General features: G+C 40.8%; 1 protein-coding gene across 6 annotated transcripts in view; it reads right to left on the bottom strand.

Annotated features, from left to right (window-relative positions):
- The window catches only part of triob (trio Rho guanine nucleotide exchange factor b), a 113,032-nt gene that overhangs the window by 21,746 nt on the left and 68,543 nt on the right, over nucleotides 1–22,743 (bottom strand). For all 6 annotated transcript variants that reach the window (XM_082551193.1, XM_082551192.1, XM_082551188.1 and 3 more), the window contains 22 exons: nucleotides 22,420–22,615; nucleotides 21,904–22,070; nucleotides 18,706–18,825; nucleotides 17,619–17,717; nucleotides 17,440–17,532; nucleotides 17,002–17,151; nucleotides 16,006–16,120; nucleotides 15,099–15,214; nucleotides 13,644–13,766; nucleotides 13,121–13,315; nucleotides 12,699–12,814; nucleotides 11,908–11,974; nucleotides 11,496–11,605; nucleotides 11,285–11,354; nucleotides 11,040–11,129; nucleotides 10,749–10,841; nucleotides 10,554–10,665; nucleotides 10,107–10,297; nucleotides 9,567–9,668; nucleotides 7,733–7,872; nucleotides 7,454–7,553; nucleotides 4,636–4,888 (listed from right to left, as the gene is read on the bottom strand). In XM_082551193.1, coding sequence (XP_082407319.1) covers nucleotides 4,636–4,888; nucleotides 7,454–7,553; nucleotides 7,733–7,872; nucleotides 9,567–9,668; nucleotides 10,107–10,297; nucleotides 10,554–10,665; nucleotides 10,749–10,841; nucleotides 11,040–11,129; nucleotides 11,285–11,354; nucleotides 11,496–11,605; nucleotides 11,908–11,974; nucleotides 12,699–12,814; nucleotides 13,121–13,315; nucleotides 13,644–13,766; nucleotides 15,099–15,214; nucleotides 16,006–16,120; nucleotides 17,002–17,151; nucleotides 17,440–17,532; nucleotides 17,619–17,717; nucleotides 18,706–18,825; nucleotides 21,904–22,070; nucleotides 22,420–22,615 — 2,818 coding nt within the window. The remainder of the gene's footprint in view (nucleotides 1–4,635; nucleotides 4,889–7,453; nucleotides 7,554–7,732; nucleotides 7,873–9,566; nucleotides 9,669–10,106; nucleotides 10,298–10,553; nucleotides 10,666–10,748; nucleotides 10,842–11,039; nucleotides 11,130–11,284; nucleotides 11,355–11,495; nucleotides 11,606–11,907; nucleotides 11,975–12,698; nucleotides 12,815–13,120; nucleotides 13,316–13,643; nucleotides 13,767–15,098; nucleotides 15,215–16,005; nucleotides 16,121–17,001; nucleotides 17,152–17,439; nucleotides 17,533–17,618; nucleotides 17,718–18,705; nucleotides 18,826–21,903; nucleotides 22,071–22,419; nucleotides 22,616–22,743) is intronic.

The raw sequence follows: 22,743 nt of genomic DNA, 5'->3' as shown, positions 1-22,743 counted from the left end.
AAGCCATAAACATCAGTTGGTGTGGCTGGGAACGTGCTTTTAGGGGCGGAGGTGCAGCGTGTGGGGAGAGCTCCAGGGGATTTTGGTAGATGATCTGAAAAAATGTGTACAACGCTAGAGAGGGCTTGCCACCAACAGCCACATTTAGGGAAGGGAGTGGTAATGGGATGAGAGACCACCCAGTGCACATTCTGGCAGAACTAGTGCATATTTGGGTGATTTGTAATGGTTTATCACACTGTATCTAGCAGACACCTGTGAAAACATTAAAAAGGAAAGGGATTCCATTGTTTAAGAGTCCTCATTCTCCCCTTCTCGTCAGTTTGACCTCAACAACACCCTCTGTCCATCTGTGAGCCCAACCTGGATTTCAACAGGAACGAAGACATAATCTTATCCTGGTGATTTTAGTGAATTTTAATATTTCATTATGTAACGATGCATTCACCAAATTACTTTTGCAGCTATAATGCCACCACATGATCGACAGATGAACTGTGAAATTGCAGCACAAAGCCCGTACAAAAATAGCTGATGCAAACCCAGCAAATAAGGACAAGCTGTCAAAACGACAAATGTAGAGTTGCAGTTGTTTCTTGCACAGCTGGAGCTTCAATGTCGCACTTTAGAGCAAAAAAAGACCCGTTTTAATGTCATAAGACCAGAAGCATAGTCTAATTGAGATCCTAATGTTATGCTTTCGTTACATTTTCACCAGAGGAACAAACAATAGCAGCAAGCCGCTAAACCAGAACAACTTAGCGCAACTTATCATTTGTGTTTTCCCAAGCACACTGCATAAGAAGCAAATCTAGCATTAACAGGATAAGAGGAAGCAATTTACTTTTGTCCTACACATGGCACCTACCCAGATCCAACAGCCAGAACTTGCAGTTGTCAGAGTGTTCTCCCTGCGCCGAATCCACAGAGTAAAAAGGGTTCAAAGACACTAAAGATTCAATTCCACGGGCCATGCTAGCGGAATATAAAACTCTGACTTGAAATATTTCCTTAGAGCATCTCCAAAGGTATGCCAAATGGCTTTAAGATCCTTTGAAAAAATCCCAGAATCTTTATAAATAACAATAAACCTGCAGTAACTACGTCGCTGAAATTCCAGGGAAAGTGTGAAGTCCAGTGTGAGAGAAAAGCAAAAGTCAAATGCAGCATTAGAGAGTAGGATGTTTTCTCTCTCTTTCTTTGTATCTCCATCCCTCCCTCTCTCCCTCCCTCACGAGTGGGCTGCTGTGAGGATATTGGGCAAACCTCCACTGTGCCTCTCTCGTTCCAAGGGGACGTCTGGAAACAGGCAGCATTTCTACCGTATTACCCTTTGTAGAAGCACCCACTCAGTTTGTGTGGGCGGGTGCATATTTTACAGGCATTAGGTCGCATACAACTTGTGCAGTATGCTTGGAACAAATATAGATTTGGTTATAAAATCGAACACAAATGAACAGCATAAAGCTTGGTTTAAAAAAGGAATATGTTTTCTATTAAGTTGTTCATCAAAAGTGTTGCGCGCACATTTCAGATTTTCTTTTTACATTTATTTAGTTTCTGAATGGCACTACTGACTATTTATCCAACACATAACTCTGTTTTTGGAGCGTCTTCATCTGAAACTGTGCTCTGTGCAGCCTTGAGCAGTTATGCAAGCTAGTCGCACAAAGACCTGCCTGTTTAACTATGAGTGTGTGTTTATGTGTATCTCTTTGGGCTTTAAACACACTCTCTGCTGTTAGGGCACACACAGGCACACACAGGCACACACAGGCACTCCGAGTGCTTATTCAATCAAATTAAGTTTCATTAAGTGGGTACTTTTGTATTTATTCCATCGCGAGGGGCAGTGCAGTCCACCTGCATGTCTGACAAATCTGTGATATTACATAGCAGGGACGCGCAGGCTTGTGCAACTGTCAGCAATTGGATCAGAGCCAGAAAAACAAAAGAAACATATCATAAATCTGAATAACTGAAACTGCCAAGTGTACATTTTGTGGCTTAATTCATCTGCATGTGAAGCCTTCTATGGTACTCTGTCCCCTCAGATGCCTCAAACTGCCAGGAATTCTTAGTGGTGAGAAATTGCAGCTGTAGTCACTGGTTGTCTGCGAGGCTTCACCTCAGTTTATTTTTGTCACTGAACTGTTTGTTTCTTTTGGAGGATTTATAATGGCATTTTTCCTGAAAAATGATATGGCTTATTACCTTGCTAGAATTAACTGAAACCTTAAAAAGACTGAATCAGGAGTGTCAAAAATAACCCCAAAGCCTGAGGGCCAAAATCGGCCTTGCAAAGACTCTATTCTGGCCCCGTAACCGGCTTTGAAAAGTGTGAAGGAGGACACAGATTTTGGACTTTTACTACAAGCAAACACCTCTCCCACCATCATTCATAGTACACCGAAGTCATTATGTAATAGAAAAGCAATTAAATGACTGAAAATGTTCCATTTTTTCAATATACATTCTATAGAAATTTTAGGATTTCAATGTGCTACCAGAAATTTTACACACTTAAGACCCAAAGAGTCATGTTGACGGATTTCTTTTTTAATTTCTAAATTAAAGTTTTAACAGAGAGTTATGCTTCTTTGACTTTTTACTTAAGCTCAAAGTGGAGTGTAGGAGGCCCACGATGTAAAATGTGTTTGACATTCCTGCTCAAAATAGTCTTGAAAACTCAAGGTTTCGACGAGCATAAGCTGATGATTAAATAAAATGCCTCCAAAGAACACTGGATGAAATGTCAGGGTGAATATCTATACACATTTTTACCTTTAACGTACAGTCTATGATTGTGAGACATGACAAGAAAAATGGGAGATTTCCTGGACGACCACCCTAATCCCCTAAACTTTCACCCTTCCACCACTTTGGACAAAGCGGCATCCACGGTTGGTCTGTAAATAAAAAAAGGCTGACAAAAACTGCACAAAAAGCTTTTTCCCCCCTTTTTTGTCATCCTTGTCTCCCTCCTCTTGAGCAGCAGCCTTTCTGACGAGAGTAACCCCTGCAGAGAAAGGCTCCTTTTCATCACCCCCTCTGACCGCACAAACACACAGTGACAAACGGACAAGAAACACGAGTCCCAGTAAACGAAGTAAGGATGACAAACAAAGAGCTGGAGTTGAAAGCGTAAAATAATTGGTTGGAAAATTGTAGCTTTCTTCTCGTGGCGGTCTAGTAAATCATTCAGCTAATGCCAAAATTGTTAGTTCCTGTATTCACCATCCAAGCATTCTTTAATTTTAAATGCAGACCTTTCTCGTACTGACTACAAAGACGCTGCCAGCAAAATATTTGTATGCTATATCACCATAGAAACAAGCAGTCCACCTCTCACCCACTCTTCCAGATTAAAAAGAGAAAGGCACAAGCAGAAACTTCTCTCAAGACATGATGACAGCAGCTCATAACTCCAACTGGCTACGTGAAATTTGATCACAGCTTGGATTATGAGTGTTTTGGTCAATAGAACAACAGTTCACAGCAATAACTAGACAACCCTATGATATATTCACATAAGAAAAAAAATGAATATAAAGCATCTAGCTAAGCCAGCTACAAGTCACTGTGTGACTAATTAAACTAAAAGCATGCATGTTTTACAGCAATGCAGCATTAGCATTGGTGGAAAGTCCTTAAGCAAAATTATGTGCTACAGTACAGTTCTGAGGAATATGTTCTGCTTTCCTTTAGGCTATATGGTAGTATCGAAAACTCTGAATTAGTGCCACTTTTGCCAACAGCAAAATGTAATTTATGCTAAGGTAAGAGTAGGGCCACTCCAATTGATGAGCACTTCTTTTTTGGTGCTACAAGTATAATTAAATATTAATAACTTGTAAGGATAGTGGGATTCATTGTGTGTGTCATTTTTTGCTGCAGACCTACAAGCCCCTACTTCAGGAAAAAAATATTTTATTTTAGAACCATCTGGCTATAGGTGTATTTTTGGATCTAATACCTTCAGAGGAAGTACCTCCTTCTCTGTGTGCCTGCACAATCCCGGCCACAATCCCTCATCAGTGTTGAGACTTCGAGTTTTTATGTCCTTTGCCCAACTTCACGTGTTAGATAATGCTTCAAATAACAACCCAAATAAGTTCCTGGAAGTCTTACATGGCGAGTGCTGAATGACTAGACTTAGTTTGAGAAGGGCTTTGGTGTTAATACATACAGATTGAGAAAATCCATTTGAAATGTGTTTTTTTTCTGCCAAAATATGTCAGGTATAAGAGCAAAGGCACCAACACAAGGACAAAATCAGGTTTTCTGACAGTAATAACATCTGTCAATGGTAAAATTGTTAATGAAAAAAGTTTAAAAAAAGAGTCTAATGAAAAAAAAACTGCTGTGCTTCAAGTGGGCCTTCCACAGTTGCATAGCAACACCTAGAAATACATGTCTGTGTTCCCCGAAGCAGCTGTTTAATGGAAAGTGAAGGCTCTACGGGTCATCGATGTTGTATTTGCAAACAGGAACCGAATCCGATATGTCCATGCTCGTGCATGTATGCAACGAGCAGCTGTTTTTAAGTGTTCAGATGTGCTTCGTGAAAAAACAAACATCAAAAAACATCATTCAGTGCACCTGTAATAAGCCAAGAAATTATTCTCCTCCTACCTTTGTGGTTGAAGAGGCCCTCCATCTCCATGGAGGACCTGGAGTGAGCGATGCAGAGCATGGAGCAGGGCACAATGCCCTCCTGGGCTGGCGAGCGATCCGTGGTCCGGACCAAGCACCAGTCCGGCTTGTCGTGCAGTCGCTCCAAAACCTCAACAGTCTGGCCGCGGCGGACTGTCAGCTCCCCGTTGCTTCCGCCGTTACTGGCCACAAAGTCGTGTATGACCACTGTGAGTTCACAGCCACCAGAGAGCTGGAAGGGAAACAACAGTACTCTGAATGTTTTTTCAAGAGGATAACCTCCATATTAATAGGTGTTAGGCTAGTGTGTAGAAAAATTTCCAAACAATCCATTATTGCCTCATTGTGTTCCCTTAGAATATACATAAACATTTCTGAGTAGTTTTCTGCATTTTATTAATCTTATCACCAACACTTGCTCGATGTTAAATAATAACCCTGCAATAAAACTTTCCCTGGCAATTAATTAATAACTGTAAAGCAGATGTGCCCACACAATATCATGTGCTAACAGCACAGGGACTCAAGAAGCTCTGTACAGTGTAAGAATGAACCGGTGACTCATCCAAGCTCAACCGAATAAAACGTCATTCTGACGACGTGATCGTCTATGAAAGGAAAGGCAATTTTAGGTAGAGGTGGAGCGAGTCGGGATTAGTCATTTTTCTCACTGGTTATTTTAAAAGGTTTGTCCTTTTAACATGTGAGTGAAAAAGCAGCTGCTAGTCGCTAATGATGCTTTGATCTGTTGTGGAGGCACAGAGGGTGAGCAAATGTGGCTATTCTGCAAACACAAGAGCAGAAAAGATAGAACATTTAAAATGTTTTATGCAATTACAATTCTGGGAAATACGGACCTGAAAACATTTAATATATTAATACTATAATTGTTGCAATGGACATTCTCTGTTTTTAATGCTGTAGTTCAGTAATCACTGGGAGTATAATTGTCATCTTTGAATGACACGTTTTCAAGAAGGAAAACTTGTGTTTATTTATGTTAAACATAAAAATTATTAGCAACAGATGAACAGTCTTGGAAATGGAGTGAAGCCATGCAGCAGTCATTAGCTACACACTCTGCAGTGTAAATACTCTGTAAAACTCTGTAAATACTGTAAAAACGTCCCATGTTTTCCGATACTTACCACTGCTCTAACTGCTTGTGTGCGCTTCCATTTGAGTCTTTCAAAGCATATATTATTGCTCAATATTTTATTCACAGCACACTGCACTGCATTAATTGTCACGGCAAAGCAAAGCAGATTATCTGAAACATACCCTTTGGTAGTGGGGCAAAGCCAGAGAGCTTAGGAGCTGAGAAATGGGATGTGAGCTCCTTTCTCCAAACCTGTCCATTGTTTTCCACTCCCTCATTGCAAGAAAAGTTCCAAAAAAAGATAGAAAAACTCTACAGAGCAGAGTTATCTGTGTCTCAGTCCACTAAAGTTCGAATCACACTAAGGGAATGCAGGGAAGCAGGTAAGTAGAAGTTAAAAAAGAGGAATAATCATTCATTTTCAATTAGTATTAAAATTCCTGATCCCAACATTCCAAAGCCAGTAGAAAACTTCCTGCTGTCCACTGTAATTACACTCCTCTGTGGGTCCTTACAATCAGACTATTGAAGATTAAATGATTCCTTCTCTTGTGTCACTTTCCAGAAGCGGCGCAATTAATCCACCCGTGTCTTTTAACAATTACTTTCACACTGAACCTTTCATCAAGAAAAACAAAACACACACACCGGGAAAATTAGCGGTAAAAACATTCTGGTAGCCTGTATTTTGAAGCAAAGAGTAAGATCGATAGCTGTGAGGACTTAAAACTGTGCTCTCCTGTCTGGCATACAGACGAGCATCCTCTGTGAAGTGAGCGTGGGAGGCTGAAGCTGCTGACACACAACAAGTCAGTCACTAAAGCTGAAAAGCACACAGGAACACGAGCGCGCACACACACGGCAACACAAACACGCCACTGTCACTTCCCCTTGAATGAAACGTCTCATGGAGTCCGCACAAAGCGAGAGATAAAGAGATGCATTCAAAAAGTGAGAATGAGATGCTAATTTGAATTTGCAGGTGTTACTGTGTTTCAAATGTGTATGCATGTGACTGCTGCCTAAACTGAGGCACTGTGACTAATTAATCAGTGTCTGTGATAGTTTAGACTTCAGCGGATGCTCCTCACCCCCTCGACCATTAAAATTTCACATTTGGGTCATGTGAAACGACTGCAACTCAAGCGTGAAAATAAGGAACCGATGCAGGAGTCCAGTGATCAGTTTATAATTAGTATGAGATAAACGTACGGGGAGGCTATTTTATCTGTGTGTGTGTGTGCTGCATGTTTTTTAGCTTTACAGTTGATCATACTGAGCGTAGGAGGACAAGCCTTCTGTGGTGCTATTACCAGATATAACCACAGCCACAAGCGCAAATACACACGAAAAAACAAACACACACATGCCGCTTTAAAGCTCTGAGAGTCGGGCTGTTTCTTCCTCCTAACACAATCAAACAATTTCACAGGAAACGACTTGAGGACAGTCGACTGCATCTAAGCATTTTGCACATTTGTTTTGTGTGTTTTTTTTTTTACAATCGTATTACTGAGTGACAGCATTAATCGACAGCAGAGCTGCAATGTGACTGCATGAACTGCACAGTAAGACAGGACAAAATAAAAACAAAAAAAAGAAATAAATAGCACTGAAAACTTGACTATTTTTAATGTGGCTAAAGTGCTTCCCTTACATACTGGTTATGACGAACGTCCGCGTGAGTTGTGTTTTTACCTTATCGCTGTCCAGTGTGTTCTGGGACGTACGTGAGGCAATAGAGATGGTATCAGGTTGGCTGCTGGCGTCTCCCTGGCTGTCCAGCTCCTCTCCATCCCTGCAGGCAGGCATCATTACAGCAGACCCATAATTACTATGACCAATAAACATGACATTTACCCTATAGGGCTATCTTCACGCCATATAGTTTTGTTCGGCTGAAATGCTTCTAGGCATTATCATGAAACTGATTTCTTTTCTTTTTTTTTGCCTGACAGTAATCTACTTTTAGCTCACCTTCTGCCTTTGTGTTTAGTTGTGGTGGCTTTAGGGATGTGGATGGGTTCCTTCAGAGCTCCACGCAGGTGGATTGTTCGCTCCTGTATGACTTCCCGAATGTGTTTGATCCAGTCCTGCTTATTCTCAATACTTGAAGCCTGGTGCATAACAGATAACTGGGTTAGATATATGTTAGATTTCAAGGTTTCTTAAGTGCACAGTACTGTTTTCTCTTTTTTAAATACAATGACAGCATTAATAGCAAGAAAAACACAGGTCTACAAATAAGGCCTAATTTAGTTATTTTAATTCTCTCTCTTCCCACAGTGTGCTTAAGCCCTGCAGTCTTTAACTTGACTCACATGTCTATATGATGAGCACATATTCACTCAGAGCCCCAAAAAGCAACCACGGTCTATTACTGTGTTTATTTACGTCACAGATTCAATGTGTAGATGCAGCTTTCATCCTATAACCACCCTCATTTGAGTCTTCCCTTCCTTTTTCACTTAGCAACCAGGACCATGACTTCCATGGAGCCGAGTTATATAAGATACAGTTTAAGATGATCATCAGAAGTTATGTAATAAGACAGAAAGCTGTACAGCACACATTGCCAAATCGTAACACACCCCGGGAGCCTTTCTCTGTGTCAGTCTCAAAAAGCAAACGCATATCTACACACACACAGCATGCATAAAACATTGCTTCTGACTCACTGCGTGAGAATTACCAAGTCGCTTGTGAGGTTTGGATTATGACCCATCAACTGCTATGCTAATGTGATGAGTGAAGAAGCAGCAGAAAGTAACACTCCACCCCCTTAAAGGGACTGAACTTTGTTGGCTGAACAAAAGGAGCCAGGGAGGATTTAGTGAGGATGAACTATAGACATGAAGTAACACTTCTTCATGTATCAAAAACCTTACCACTTCCTGTGATCATATGAGAAGTACGTCCATATGAAAAAGAGCGTTTTCACAGGACTTTATGCATTCCTCTGAGAAACACAGCACACCCAAGATTCAGCGGCTTGTAGAACCACTTTTAACACCAATAACTTGAACTGTTTGACTTCTTCAGTCTCACACATAATTGCGGAGGAAATCTGCCCCAGTCTTTTTTACAATGTAGCTTCACTTCATTGAGGTTTATGTGTTTATGTATAGCTCTCCTAAGGTCTTGCCACGGCATTTCAGTTAGTTTGGCATCTGGACTTTGACTGAGCCACTGAAACACCTTGATTCATTCCATTTTCAAAGGACGTTGTTCCAGACGTCTTGTAGTTTGTTCAGATGCAACTTTTGCAAACCTAAGCTCTGCAGCCATGCTCTTTTTAGAGAGAAGAGGTTTTCTCCTGGCAATGCTTCAGCACAAGCCACACTTGTTCAGCTATTTTCCAGTTGAACTTTAAGTTTGAGCATAATCTGACCTTAGTTTGAATTTGCTGGGATAGCCACACTCTTGGGAAGATTGCATTAACACACACTTCAACACTCAAACAGCTGGTTTTATGGAAGTGCTCACATTCACTGGTCATTTAATCAAGTACTTGTGATTAGCAGCACTTGGCTGCTTTTTACTCTCTTATTTCCCATGGAAGCAGTAAGGGTGTACTTAGTTTTTCACTGTACTGTATATAGAGCCCTATGAAAACTTTCTTCACACAACTTTATAGTAACAATGCTAGAAAAGCTTTTTTGCAAGAGGATTACTTCTAAAATGATTACATCAGATCTGTTATAATATTCAAGGCTTTCAGTAAATCTGTTGGTTAATCTTAAAATACTGTTAAAATAAATATGAATGCAATGACTCTTTCCATAACCCATCGAAGTCAACATCTTCATACCTTCAGAACAATCTTGTTGTCTGAGGTTGGGGTCCTCCCCAACCAGAGGGCAAACTTGCAAGGATCTCCCTCCACATGTTCTGTCACTCCAAGCTCTGACGTCTGATGAGATGAAAAATGTGCAAATAAATTAGACGAAATATAAAAATATCTCAGATCTACCATCCTACAGTTGCATTCTTCTGCTAAGTTTTTTAAGACTTAACATCTTTATCATTACTTCATATTATTTTTTTATGCAGTTGTGTCTAATTTAGACATATTCAGCGTTATGGCCAAGGTCACAGTGAATGGTACGATTTGAAAGAATTCCCTCGAGGTGATCGAGAGATATCAAGTTCAAAATGGGAGCGGCAGACAAACAGGCTGACTCATAGAAGTAGGGGCAACTGAGAAGCATTCTGTCTCCAGCCACAACCGTTGCCATCACAGAGGCATAAAAATATGTGATAACAGCCTTGTAACCCAGATAAAAACAACAGGTGTCTCAAAGGACCTGGCGTGGATCCACTCAGTACAGCCGGATAAAACAATTCTTACAAAGAGCTTGCTCTTGTAGAGGTATTTGCTGCGCCCATTAGAGTCTTTCACTTCTTTGCTGAAGACCAGAGACATCTCAAAGAGGAAGAGGTGTCGATCCCGACCCTTCCGGATAAGAGTCTTAGGATCCCAGACCTGGAAGGACTCCTGGAGTATCAGCTCTCCCTGGGAGTCGATGTTTCCATCAAATCCTGAGGTAGTGAAAGGAAAATCAGGGAAGAATCACCTAAGGGGGCTTTCTTGTTTCTGCAGTAAATGCAAATATGTTTGTAGGAGGCAAGTTGAAAAAATTTACTTCTGATTCACAGCTGAGTCAGAAATACAACTGACTATAAAAGTGAGCAACATATTTCGTTTTCTCTCAAAATAGCAAAGTGACAGTTCAGTCACTGGCTACAGACAAGCAAAGAAAAACATACTAGCAGATGTACACATATGTATACCCACCCTCCAGCATAGAGAGGTGCATGGCATCGTTGGCTCTCTTGGGGACACTGAGCATCACTTCCAGGCCATCCTTGATCTCCCCTTTTCCTTCCTCACAGCATGTTAACAGTTCCTACAGTGGAGCACACAAACGTGTCAATCCAGTGGCATTTAAATACAAAACCTTCTTAAGATTCATTTAAATGTATGATCTACCTTTAGAAGCAACTGGTATTTTGTGATTCTTTGGACTGGCTTGATCAGGTAAGAGGAGATAGAGTTTGCGAGACGATGTCTTTGCTGAATTTCCTGTAAATTGAAAAAGGAAAGAGACACTTTTACAGGAAAGTGCTTCATTCATTCTAAATCATGCAGCACACAGAGGAACCATGAGAGTTAAATTAATTATGATTCGAAGTGAGTCAATTTCAGATATAAAATGCAAATTTAGTATTTCTACTCCCCGAGGATGAACAGAAAAGATTAATGCTGTTGGTAATATCTTACATCAAAGTAGGGTCCAGCATGTTCCACGATGAGCTGAGTTGAATCTGGCTTGTTCTTACAGTAGTTCACATACATCTGAAACTTATCAGCCTTAGCAGGAAAAATAACAGCAGTATTTATTCACCAGAGATATGGATAAAACATAAACCTTTTTAGAAGAAATGGACTATTGTACTATGTCATGTTTTAGCATTTAACATAGTGTAGAAAGAAACAAATTACTAAGGTGCAAGTTTATCTCTTACCCAGGTTACAAAACAATGGCCGACATCTTCTGGAAGCTGCTCGTACTTTTCTAACTCCTTCAGGAAAATACTGTACAGAAAGAGGAAAAGGTAGACGGTCAAATTTCAGGGTCAAACTGTGGATTCACTGCACCTAACAATGATTTTTTTTTAAATCAACCGATATTGATGGTAAGGAAAACAAAGTGTCACAAAATAATGCACTACTGACTTGTGATGAAACTCATAGAGGTCCTGCATGTTCCCAAAAATGATGTGTTCCTTGTTGACAATACCAGGAGGAATTTCCTCCACGCCGCTGGTCATTTCCCACAGGTAGGTCTGCACAGACGCGCACGCCACAGAATAATTAATTCATCACCTAGACTTGTGTCTAGCTTAAAGAAAAAGTAAACTGGCAGTGTAACCAAATGGAAATCATTTTAAAGAAAAATATCGTCATAATTCAAGAACAAAGAATGAAATGCGTAAAGTTTTATTTGTATTGCACCTTTCAAGATAAACATCAAAGTGCTTCACAACAAAAAGAGTAAAAAGTATGAACAAAAAGCTACCTATGAGAAAGTTTAAAAAGATGCGTTTTCAGCTGTTTAGTGAAGACTCGCGTCTGTTACAATACTTACATCCATACACTCCCGTAGGTCTCGTACATAGGCTTTCTCTGTTTGAATCAGCTCTGCCATTATAAATCTGAAACGATATAAATATTGGGAAATACAGAAAGTGATGCACACGGCACACTGCTGTGACTGACAAAATGCAAGCAAATATAACTCAAAAACAAAAGGATTTCTAAAGAGATTAAAGATTGCAATTTAGATCAACACTTTAGAAGAAACGAAGAAGAAGAAATTAAAGGATTTTATGAACAATTTATCCACAGATGTGCTTGTAAAACCTGTACCTTTTTGTTTCTTAAAGATGACTTCATGACGTCAATGAGTTAAACAAACCAATCGGTATGATAGAAGTAATCCGTGTGTGTGTGTAAATATTACAAAAAAATTGGTTAACAAGGAAAGACACATAGAACAGCTCTATGTGGAAGCATTATAATTCCCCTTGCTTATAGCTGCTTATGAGTAGTTACAACAGATATTTTTTACAGCATCAGCAACACAAAGTTGTGCCATTAAAGCTCATAACTCTGTGTCGTTGTGCACTATAAACTGTTTTTGTACACACTTGAATGAATCTGAGGTAATCCGGATGATATTTACATGAAGTTTGGGTTATTTAACATGAATTTACACATTACTTAACAGTAAATATAAAATGAAAGCTAACCTCAAGCTAGATATTGTCAACAGCACTGAAAAAAATGAAAATGTTTTTATATGTTAGCTGGAAATGATGTGCCTGAAACCTATGGCCCGGGAAATAAGCGGAAAATCAACCCGTCTGCTGCCCTTACTCTTTCCTTCGTGCTGATTTCCTCTTCTCCTCATTGAGTTCATGGGCAGCGTCCCGCAACTTGACCTCTGACCCTGGAGCACTGGCTGGAATGATGTCCAGTTGCAACTCTTTACTCTGAGAACACAGGAGCCAAGGGCTATTATGTGGTGCACAACAGGCCACATCAGTCACTCAGCAGTTCCACACACCAGTGGGTGATTTATCAGCAGTTAAACAAACAGGATTCAGCCCAGGTGTAGTTTATTTGGGCTATATCAATGTTAATCCCATCAAGCACAAAATGATTTTTGAAAAGCTGAAAGTCGAAGCAAACGGTCATAATGCATAGTTATATCTCGCAAATACACATATATGCGTGCAATTTCATTTTTAAAGCTGCTTGAAAGATCAGATATGGTGTTATCAGCGATGGGCACTCACGGCTTTGTTTGAGTCGGAAGAAATGCCAAGCGCTGATTCCAGGCAGGTTCGGTATTTGTCCATGCGGAGAGAGAAGTCCCTGTAGCGCTTGTCCACCGAGGACACCCATTTCTTTATTTCCGAGGCATGGGCGTGGCCCTTGTCACAAAACCCATCCGCCAGCTGGATCAACAGCTTTACCCGCTCTTTGGTTTGCTGTCAATAGAGAGGGAGGGGGCACAGAGTGGAGAGGGATGGCCATACAGAGGAAAGGTAGATGGCAGAGAAAAAGAAAGAGAGTGTTAGGAAACAGTGTGTTGCCTGATGGACACAATAGACTGCTCCCTAACATAATAACAGCGACACAGTAAAGAGGAAACAGGACAATATGCCGCCCTGGGAAAGGGCCTCACAGCAGAGGGTGAAACTGTGCAAATATACACGCAACGCAACCAGTAAGTAGCAGGTAGGAAAAAAACTGCAAACAGGCTCGTCCTCCTTCTTTTATGGATAAATAAACAGACATAAATGTACACACACATACCTTTGCTGTGATCTGGAAATCTTCATGTTCCTTCAGTAGCTCCTGTGTGTGGTGAATGCTCGACCCGGTGGATGTGTGAGTGGACAGGTAAAACTCCCCAGTGTCATGGATCCACTCCAGGGCCTGAGGAAACAGCCAATCACAAATGAGTATGTATACAGTGAAGGGATTTTAGTTTAACACAGACTACCCAAATCTGAGGACCTAATGCACTTAAAACTACAAAAAAATATAAAAAATAAACCCTTAGTGTATTATGTAGTACGTATATGTATATTTAAACTAACAATAATTCTTGTGTTTAAACTGATTGTGGTCTCTCAGTAGTATTTTCTGCCATACAGATTGCCTCTAAGACTCCCTTTATAATTCCCTACGATCACATTCATGGGACTTCTGGATGAGGAAAGTTGACATCAGTATGACCTTGTGAAAATAACAAGACATGGAAATATTATGCATCATTTTATGTTTTTTGGTTTCCCTCCAGATCCAATCATTTAACACGTATTAAAATAATTAGTTAGTTCCTAAATTTCTAGCATTCACTTAAAATATTTAATTTCTATCCTTATTAGTGTTTGCGTACTTTAAAACTGGGTCTACCTCCCAACCAGTGATGGCAGAACTGGTCCAGTCAAACTGTGAGACCAGAAACAAGCCCTGGGCCCTGGGGATAAAACCTGGACCAGCCTAGAATAGCCATGTCCTAGAAACACGCTCGATGTCATCTGGCTTTATTGGCTAAGAGAATTGGTCCGTGCATACACCCGAACACCACAAGAGGGAGCCAAGTGGCTTATATTAAACAACCTAAGGCACCCTAGTACAGGAAAATAGAGTGCAGATTCAAACTTGCTTTGGCTCTCTCATGCCATGTTTAAATAAAGCATTCCAGTTATGAGCTCAGTTTGTAGAGTGTAAGGGCATCCCGCCTGCTACTGCAAACAATATTAACCAAACTTTTCTCAAAGTGAGACATGTTTGAATGGGAAATATTGAGTGTTCTTTGGAACTGTGGTCTAGCTCAGTTCTCTTATTCTTCACAGAAAAGCTTCCCAAGGTCAGGTTGACATGTAGGGGGGGGGAAAAGAGTTGAAGAGATGCTTTGGAAATGCTTTCCAGTAACTCTAACCTTTATATGTCCTGTGCCGCATAATGGTAGCCATCCTTAAGACATTTATACATATCACTGCCTGTTTGCAGCACTTCCAGTTGAATGTGCCATTATAAAGAAACACTAACTCATTGTTTAATTCAAAAAGAGAGACAAAACAAGATGGAAGTTGCAGCTGCTCGCCAACAAAACGAATATGCTGATATACTCCCACTCCAAACACGAGGCTTATTTCTACTTCTCAGTCTGCAGTAAATCAAACACCACAATGCAGTTATCTGCTGAGCCTCATGATCAGATTGTGCTTATTCCCACTGCACATATAAACAAGCACACACCTGTTTGGCGCTGCGTTCAAACACTACATATTGCTGGCACTGGTCCAGTCTCCGCTTCCTCATGGTCCAGAAGTGAAGCACTCTGTTTTCTCTCTGCAGCAGCTCATTCAAGATATCTGATGAATCGACACAAGCACTTTGTTTATTCGAGTCGGTTACGAATTTCTGCTTAACACGCAAACAAACGCAGGAAAAAAAAATTGAACGCATGAAATCAAAACTTCGCAGAATTATTAAAATGGTGCAAGGAAAGTTAAAAAAAAAAAGCCCTTTTAATCATGGAATAGTTCACACATCTGTTAATATTAATGTTTATGTTCGTACATTTGTTATTAGCCTTACATGCAAAAGCACTGATGGATTTATGCCACTGTCAGCATAAACTCTAGTTTAGTGTAACACTGTATACGTGCAGTAATCAAAGAGAGGTGAGAAATTGCTATAACCCTCCCACAAATACTCAGGAAGTGGGCGATCTCCCCCAGACTGGGAATAGCAAAAGTCCATCACAGTCTTTTATCTTATTGCAAATTAGCAGCAGTGTTGTTGAGACAAAATGCTATTATGTAAATGTGTTTACTGCTTCAATAAACCTAGATGAGAGAATTGTGCAGCTGTAACTTTCAGTGAACACATCTATCACTGTGACTGCATGCATTCAGACTTGTTTTCTTTTGAAAGTGACATATGAAGGACCACTGCCCTGACTTTTATTTAAAAGCTCTGGGGAACTTTCCAATCAGACATGAAGAGATGTTAAGATGCCATCGAGTTAACGGCAATGAGTGCATGTCTGAAAGGGGCTTAGGTTTATACCAACTGTGTAAAAAACATTTGTAATGATTCCTGTAAACTGTAATAATGAGATCCAGAAAGGATGACAGTTATCTCTGAGGTGTTTACTTACTCTTAACCTGAGTCTCTGGAGCTTTGACGTGGGACAGCATGCCAGGCATGTTGACGCTGTTTCTGTGCAGGTACTTCAAGAAAACATCAGCGTTGCGTCTGGCTAGCGTACAAGCCTGTAATTGTGCAGAAAGAACCCGAATGTTACTCAGCGGGTCAACACATTCATATCCTTATAATCAGAGGTTGCAATGGGAATTGGAACCCTAAGATCCAGGGTAGAAGCGCAGCGGCGAGCATGCCTGTTTCACAAGCCCTAGACAGTACAACGTTGGACTTTTCCTTTTGCTACCAAATGTATTTATATTTATCAAACATCACTTGTTGAGCAGTCTTTACCTTTGAAAACAGTCTCTCATCTTTCTTTTGTACATCTTTCTCTATCTCTGAGTGAACTTCTCACACATTAGCTCTTTTTTTCTCCCTGCAAACATGGAAACACTACCTTTAACTAACATGTGCTACTTCAAAATGTAACTGCTAATACTCTCGCTCCTTTTTTGTCACGGTAGCTAGAGTGGGTGTCCTGGGTTACGTCTTTTGTCTGCCTTTTGAATGCTTCGTTCCACCAGATGAGCTGGAGGAGTTGGCTGGGAAGAGGGAAGTCTGGGCTTCTCTGCTTGGGGTGCTGCCTCTGTAACCCTGCCCCACATAAGTGGCAAAAAAATGGATGGCTTGATAGCTAGATGCTGAAATACCAAGAGCCCAACATTTACTGACGCTTGCGTACGCTTGACGAGGACAAAAAGTAAATAAAATGTGTGTAGACTGTGCAGATGGGATCAAGGCTAACATTACTTTCTCAGCAGTAGCAGCTGTTAGCAACAACAAGCGGCAGCACATTAATAATGAACTCACTTGATCTTATTTTGCATTAAACTGCCTGTCAGATTTAATTACTGTGCAGGAATGCCATTCTGGATCAGTCCAGGCCACATTAACCCCCCTAAAATGCTGACGTTTATTTTCGTATTTGCAATAAAATCATCGTTCTCACCTTGAGGAAGGCCTCTTTCTGCTCCAGATGTTTGCTGACCATGGGAGTGACATGGTCTGATTCACTGTTAGGGCCCAGTTTATCAGCACCACCGCACCAGTCTTCTTCTCTCTTATACTCCTGCTCGAGGCTTTCTAGCACACTGCACACCTACGACACAGATGACACAGTGCAGTTTGTAAAAAAAAACTGCTCTTCAGTAATCCACTCCTGGTCTACACTTTCATGCAACCTGTGCAAATTCGGGCTGCTGGAAGCAATTTTCTTATCCGAATGTAAGTCTGCAGGCACTAACTTTGGGGACTGATGCTTACCAGGGAAAGAGAATGTTTTTAAACTTAAATTTATACTAAAATTACTCATACACTAAGATCAGATATTACTTTGGTGGCACCCACTCCCACACTCATATGCATTCACGTGCACAAACAATAATACCTGTTCAGAGGTCTTGTAGAAAGCCACAGAAGCATTAACCAGCTTAAGTCTGTCCTCCATCTTTAGCATCAGCTGCTGCCAGTGGTCTGCCACCTTCAAGTCAAACAAAATAAATCAGTTTACCAGCCACTGCACTGCCCGCACTATTTTCCCTCAGAGACAACACAAAGCAACAATACCTTTTCTGCACAGTCTCTGATCATATCCATGTCATAGTGGTTTGCCTGGAGTAGAGCCTCAGCTTTCTGCTGTACCTGCAGCGCGCTCTGATGGGTTTTCTGCACGCAGGGGAAGGGTGATATGAAAAACAATGAATTTCAGGTGGTACATGAATCTGTATATCACAACGATTGCTTTGAAAATTCGACCTCAGCTTCCTCTTGGCCCCACGGGGCACTTTGGTAGAGATCTGTGAACTGGGAAGCAACAAAGTAAAGGCAATATAAACAAAAGCTGTGTCTGATTATAGCTGTGCCATAAAGGTTGTCCTAGAGTGAGCATTTCGGAGAGGAAATGAGATCGAGGGTAACAAAAAAAAAAAAAAACAGTATCTGGTGATGTTTGAGTTAAAGTGCATAGCCCGAGAGTAAGGCTTTTGCTTCCTGCTGGACTCGGGGCAGTCGAGGATAAACAAAAGAAAAAAATTAACGATATCTTGCTAGCTTTGATAATATTTTTGTGGGATAAGTCTTAAGTCCGAAGCATCTGCTGTGTACAATTAAGAAAGATATTACTTTTTTCCCTTCACTAGTGCTGGGGTGGGAATCAGGGGTGTGCAGCATGTGTTAAAATTCCACTCTGACTTACACAACAATAAAAAACAATGTTCTTCTATGTGTGAATTGTTGCATGTATGTCAGCGTCGTAGAAGTAGGTCAGGCACAGGCCTGCATTAAAATGAACCAATGCACCCCGAATAATCAGGGGTAAAGAGGAGAAGGAAAATAAGGGGGAAAGGTAAAAGCAGCGAGAGAAGAAAGAGAGGGGTATAGATGCCGGTTATTCATAATTCCATTTCATGGCTGACTTGTGATCAGACGGAGAGGCCGTGTGCAGCGATATCAGCCTTAAAAAGAGTTTTAGAAAAGCAAAAGGTTGGAAGATGAAGGGCAAGAAAGCGACACGGGAGCAGAAGCGAGGATGGAAAAGGCAACTAGACCTTTAAAAATGAATCAAGGTAAACCTGGTGAAAGGGGGAAGGGCGGGGAATTAAGTTTTTACAAAAAACACAGAAGCAAAAAAATGAGGCAGCTGAGTTTCTTGTACCTCTATTGCATGTTGAAATTGTTCGTGCTCCTTTTGCAGCTGTTCGGCCTCTTGTAAGGAACTGGCTGTGATCAGACCTGCGTTCAGCATCGACTCACCATTACGGATCCAACCCAGCACCTACAGCACAACAGAAAGCTTCGAAATTTATCTTCGAAAAGAGTGGGATTAAATTTATTATGACATTTTAAAAACAACTGAAAAACAAAAAAAAGTGGACTGGTCGTTTATTTTTTAGCTACTTCTCTATTCTGCTATATTTTACTGTCGGTACTCTGTGACAGAAATGCTCATTTCCAACTTTTTGATCTTGAAATTATACCCTGCGCACATTTCCCAAACCACCTTCTCTACCCCGCCTTGCATACACGCTGCCTGCAGCGCCCAAAAATCACATTTGCTTTTGTTTTTCACTGGCCTAATTCTAGCCAAAGGTTAGTCTCTCGAAGACACCTCGCTCACTCTCTCTGACTCAGCATGCACGCCTGCTGAGTGGGTGGTAGCAGAACTGCATATGAAGCCTGGCCAGAAAATGAATGACGCTACACAACACTGACACCTGTTTTTGAGAAGTTTTAACAGGGTCAGTGTTTCCATTGCACTTGCAACGACCTGGGGCGGGGCAGGTATGAGGTTAGCTTTTTAATCTCAGAGGAGCTGTGGGGACATGTGGCTTAACACAGATGTGTGAATGAACACTAAACCCTTTTATAATATAGCTCAATATTTTATCAAACCATGGCATAAAAACACAGCTTTATCTATTTACAATCCTTTTATTTCGTTTGAGCTCCCGCTTTTCTATTATAAGGCCTCCAGCAGACCTAATAAGAAACTACTTCTGGGTTTGGGTTAAAAAAACAAACACACAAACTTACACTGGTAAATTTAGCACAGCAATATTTAGAGATAGTTCAGCAGCATAAACACACAAGCTACAATTACAAGATTACTGTTGTTCCCGGCTTTACTGTAAAAGGGTGCAGTTAGAGGATTCAGAGCAGGTTGTGTAATAGCTAAGCTCCCCCGTGTAAGAGAGTGGATGGCAAAAGCTGTTGAAGTGTATTTTACACCGAATTCCTGAAATAATACGCACTAACCACACTGACGATCTCCATCCCAATTCAGATTTTCTGAGCTGAATAAACAATTATCACGCTCTGTAAAAGAGCCACACCTGCAGCAACCTTTCTCTATGAATGATGAGCAACTGCATTCAGTAACTGAATGAAAACTAACTCCATGCTAACACGCTATCATCATTCTGTCAGCTGTCGTATCATTGTGACGGCAGTGCGTTTGAAATGTTTTGACGCGGCCCTCCTCGAGTATCAATATCATTTTCTTTTCCAGCAACCAAATTTTTTTTCATTAGTTTTAGTTCAAGTTCAAGCCTAAGACTGTTGTTGTTTGGCTGCATCACCACAATAAGAGTCCTTGTTGTGAAAATTGCCTCCGTGTTTGTTGATGTTTGGGTTTCAGATAGCAGCAGGAAAGATTGCTCCACATGATTGTCTTGCTGTAATTGTGTTCCACTACTGAATAGATACTGTTAGGGAATAACTAGATGACATGCAAAACAATAGGAAAGAAACCACATCTGTTTTTGTCTGGATTATTGGTTTTTCTTGTGTTTCTTTGTAACATTGCTGTTTATTCAAGTATTTGAACAAATAGGAATAGATTTTTCTTAATGCTCTGTGCATTAAATGTACAATAAATTAGTGGACACTACACCAAATTTCAAAGTTGCTACTTTTCTAGCTACATTGAAAGACATTTGTGGGTAATATACAGTGATGAGAAAAACGTCATTAAAACAGATCATTATGGAGGGATTTTGGTTCATTCTTCTTTACAATCTTGTTTAAGTTCATTGAGGTTTGTTGGCATTCATTTTAGCACAGCTCTCTTAAAGTCTTACAGTCATTACAGCGCTGAGGTCTGGGCTCTGACTGTGTCGTTACAGCACAGGATTCAGCTCTTTTTCAACCATTCTGTTGCAGATTTGCTGGTGTGCTCGGGATTATTGTTGCATCTTGAGATGTAGCTGAGACATGACGTCACATTTGAATCCTTTGGTGTACAGAGGAGTTCATAGCTGACAAAAGCATTCAGATTCATAACAAGCCCAAATAATTACCCCTCTACCATCGCGCATGATAGTAGTTAGGAGGTGTTTTTACTCGGTGGTTTTCACCAAATGTGGCAAACAGCTCCACTTTGGTCTTGTCTGTCAAAAGGACATTATTTCAGAAGTTTGCGGTTTGTTCAGATATAACTTAGCAAATCTAAGCTGTGCTGCTATTTTGTTTTCAAAGAGAGGAGGCTTTCTCCTCGCAACTCTTCCAAACAAGCCATACTTGTTCAGTATTTTTCTAATTGTACTGTTATGAACTTTAACATGCTCACTGAGCCTTTTATAGTCTAAGATAAGACCTGAATGCTGAAAACCAGCAAACTGCCAAAACGTCTGCTTTTATAGAGGTGCTCACACTTGCTGATAACAGTTAATCAAGTGCATTTGATTAGCAGCAACTGGCTCCCACTTGCACTTTTAATTCCTAAGGAAGCAGTAAAAGTGTACTTCATTTTTCACAGCACTCTTGTGAGAAAATCTCTATCCGTCATAATGCATGATGCCATGCACCTGGACAGATCAAAGTGGAGTCAAAGAAATTCATATTTAGTATTCTGATGAAAATTGAATGATGGATCAATTATTGCACTGCAAACTAAATTTGCTCATTACTGAATATTTTTGGGAGAAGCAGAATGAATACAGTTAAGAACGAGTGAGAGAGACAGAGAGAAATTGTTGACACAGGATGAGTCATCTACCCATGGTCATGTACAGACACAACATAGTATGTGCTAAAAGGCCGCACTATCACTCTCTGCTGCAGATTCTCAGTATGTTAGCACTGAACTGCCAGAACGGATTTCCATTCAGCAGCGTGACTACAGGAAAAAAGAAGATTCATGTGAATATTCATGTGTGACTATATGTATGGGACACATATATGCAGTTCATAATATATAAATATATTATGAGTTACCAGATGTCAGAAAACAGTTTCAGGCTTTGTAAGCAGTCATTGTTCTTTTTCTAGCTTTTAGAGAGCTTTTGAAACCCAAGTCAAACCTTAATCGCTGCTTTAGTGTTGCATCTTTGTCTCCCCTGAGTCACATACATACCTGTTTGACTTCAGCCTGCAGATGCCTTAACTGGACACACTGCTCCAAGTGTCTCCTGTGCTGTTCTGCGGCGAGATCCAACTCCTGCTGCTTCTCGTGGAGAAACTCCAGCAGGTCCTGAACCCGTGTGGCCATGTCCACGTCTCGGTCGCATAACAGCTCCACACCTGCAGAAAGTGGACATTCTGTTGTGTTACCAACACTGAAAAAGGTTTTCTAACATAATCAGGATGGTTATACTATACATCACTATATTTCCCAGCATCCATACAACAGCAGCAGCCACAGCTGGATGGCTTCCTATTTTTACACTCTACAAATTATTCATGGAAGGCACGAGTAGAGGAATGAGCTGGGAAATGACAGTAGCAAAGGTTTGGCCTACCAGAAGTCAAATAAGGGACTGAGCTCCCGAGGGTATTTTAGCCCGTGCAGAATTTCCCCTAACGACTGGCACTGGGTCGCCCCCTTGAATAAATACTCAAGGTTTAAATGTATTTATATTCCCTAACTCACCAGACGCCTGGACCTCCGTGACATACTGCAGCAGCTCTTGTCCCTGGTGGATGACATCAAAGGTGAGGTTGTTCATGGTAAGAGCTTTGTCCGCATGATGCTGCAGCCTCTGCTCAGCCAGTGTGAGATCCTCCGTGTCAAAGTCGCTCATCTGCTGTGACAGTTCCTCATTCCATGACTCCAGGTCTGAGATGATCTGAGAGGGGCAGAGAGGGTTAAGGCAGGAAGAAGGGCTAACATGCACATAAAATGGGAGAACGTTTCCTTTTTGTATTATTATTTCCAAAAAGGACAGTGACAATGAAGAAACATTTGCACCAACAG

The sequence above is a fragment of the Aulonocara stuartgranti genome (genome assembly GCF_965226115.1).
Source record: "Aulonocara stuartgranti genome assembly, chromosome: 11".
Taxonomy (NCBI): Eukaryota; Metazoa; Chordata; class Actinopteri; order Cichliformes; family Cichlidae; genus Aulonocara; species Aulonocara stuartgranti.
Note: the sequence above shows the minus strand (reverse complement) of the source record. Positions and strands in the feature narration are given on the sequence as shown.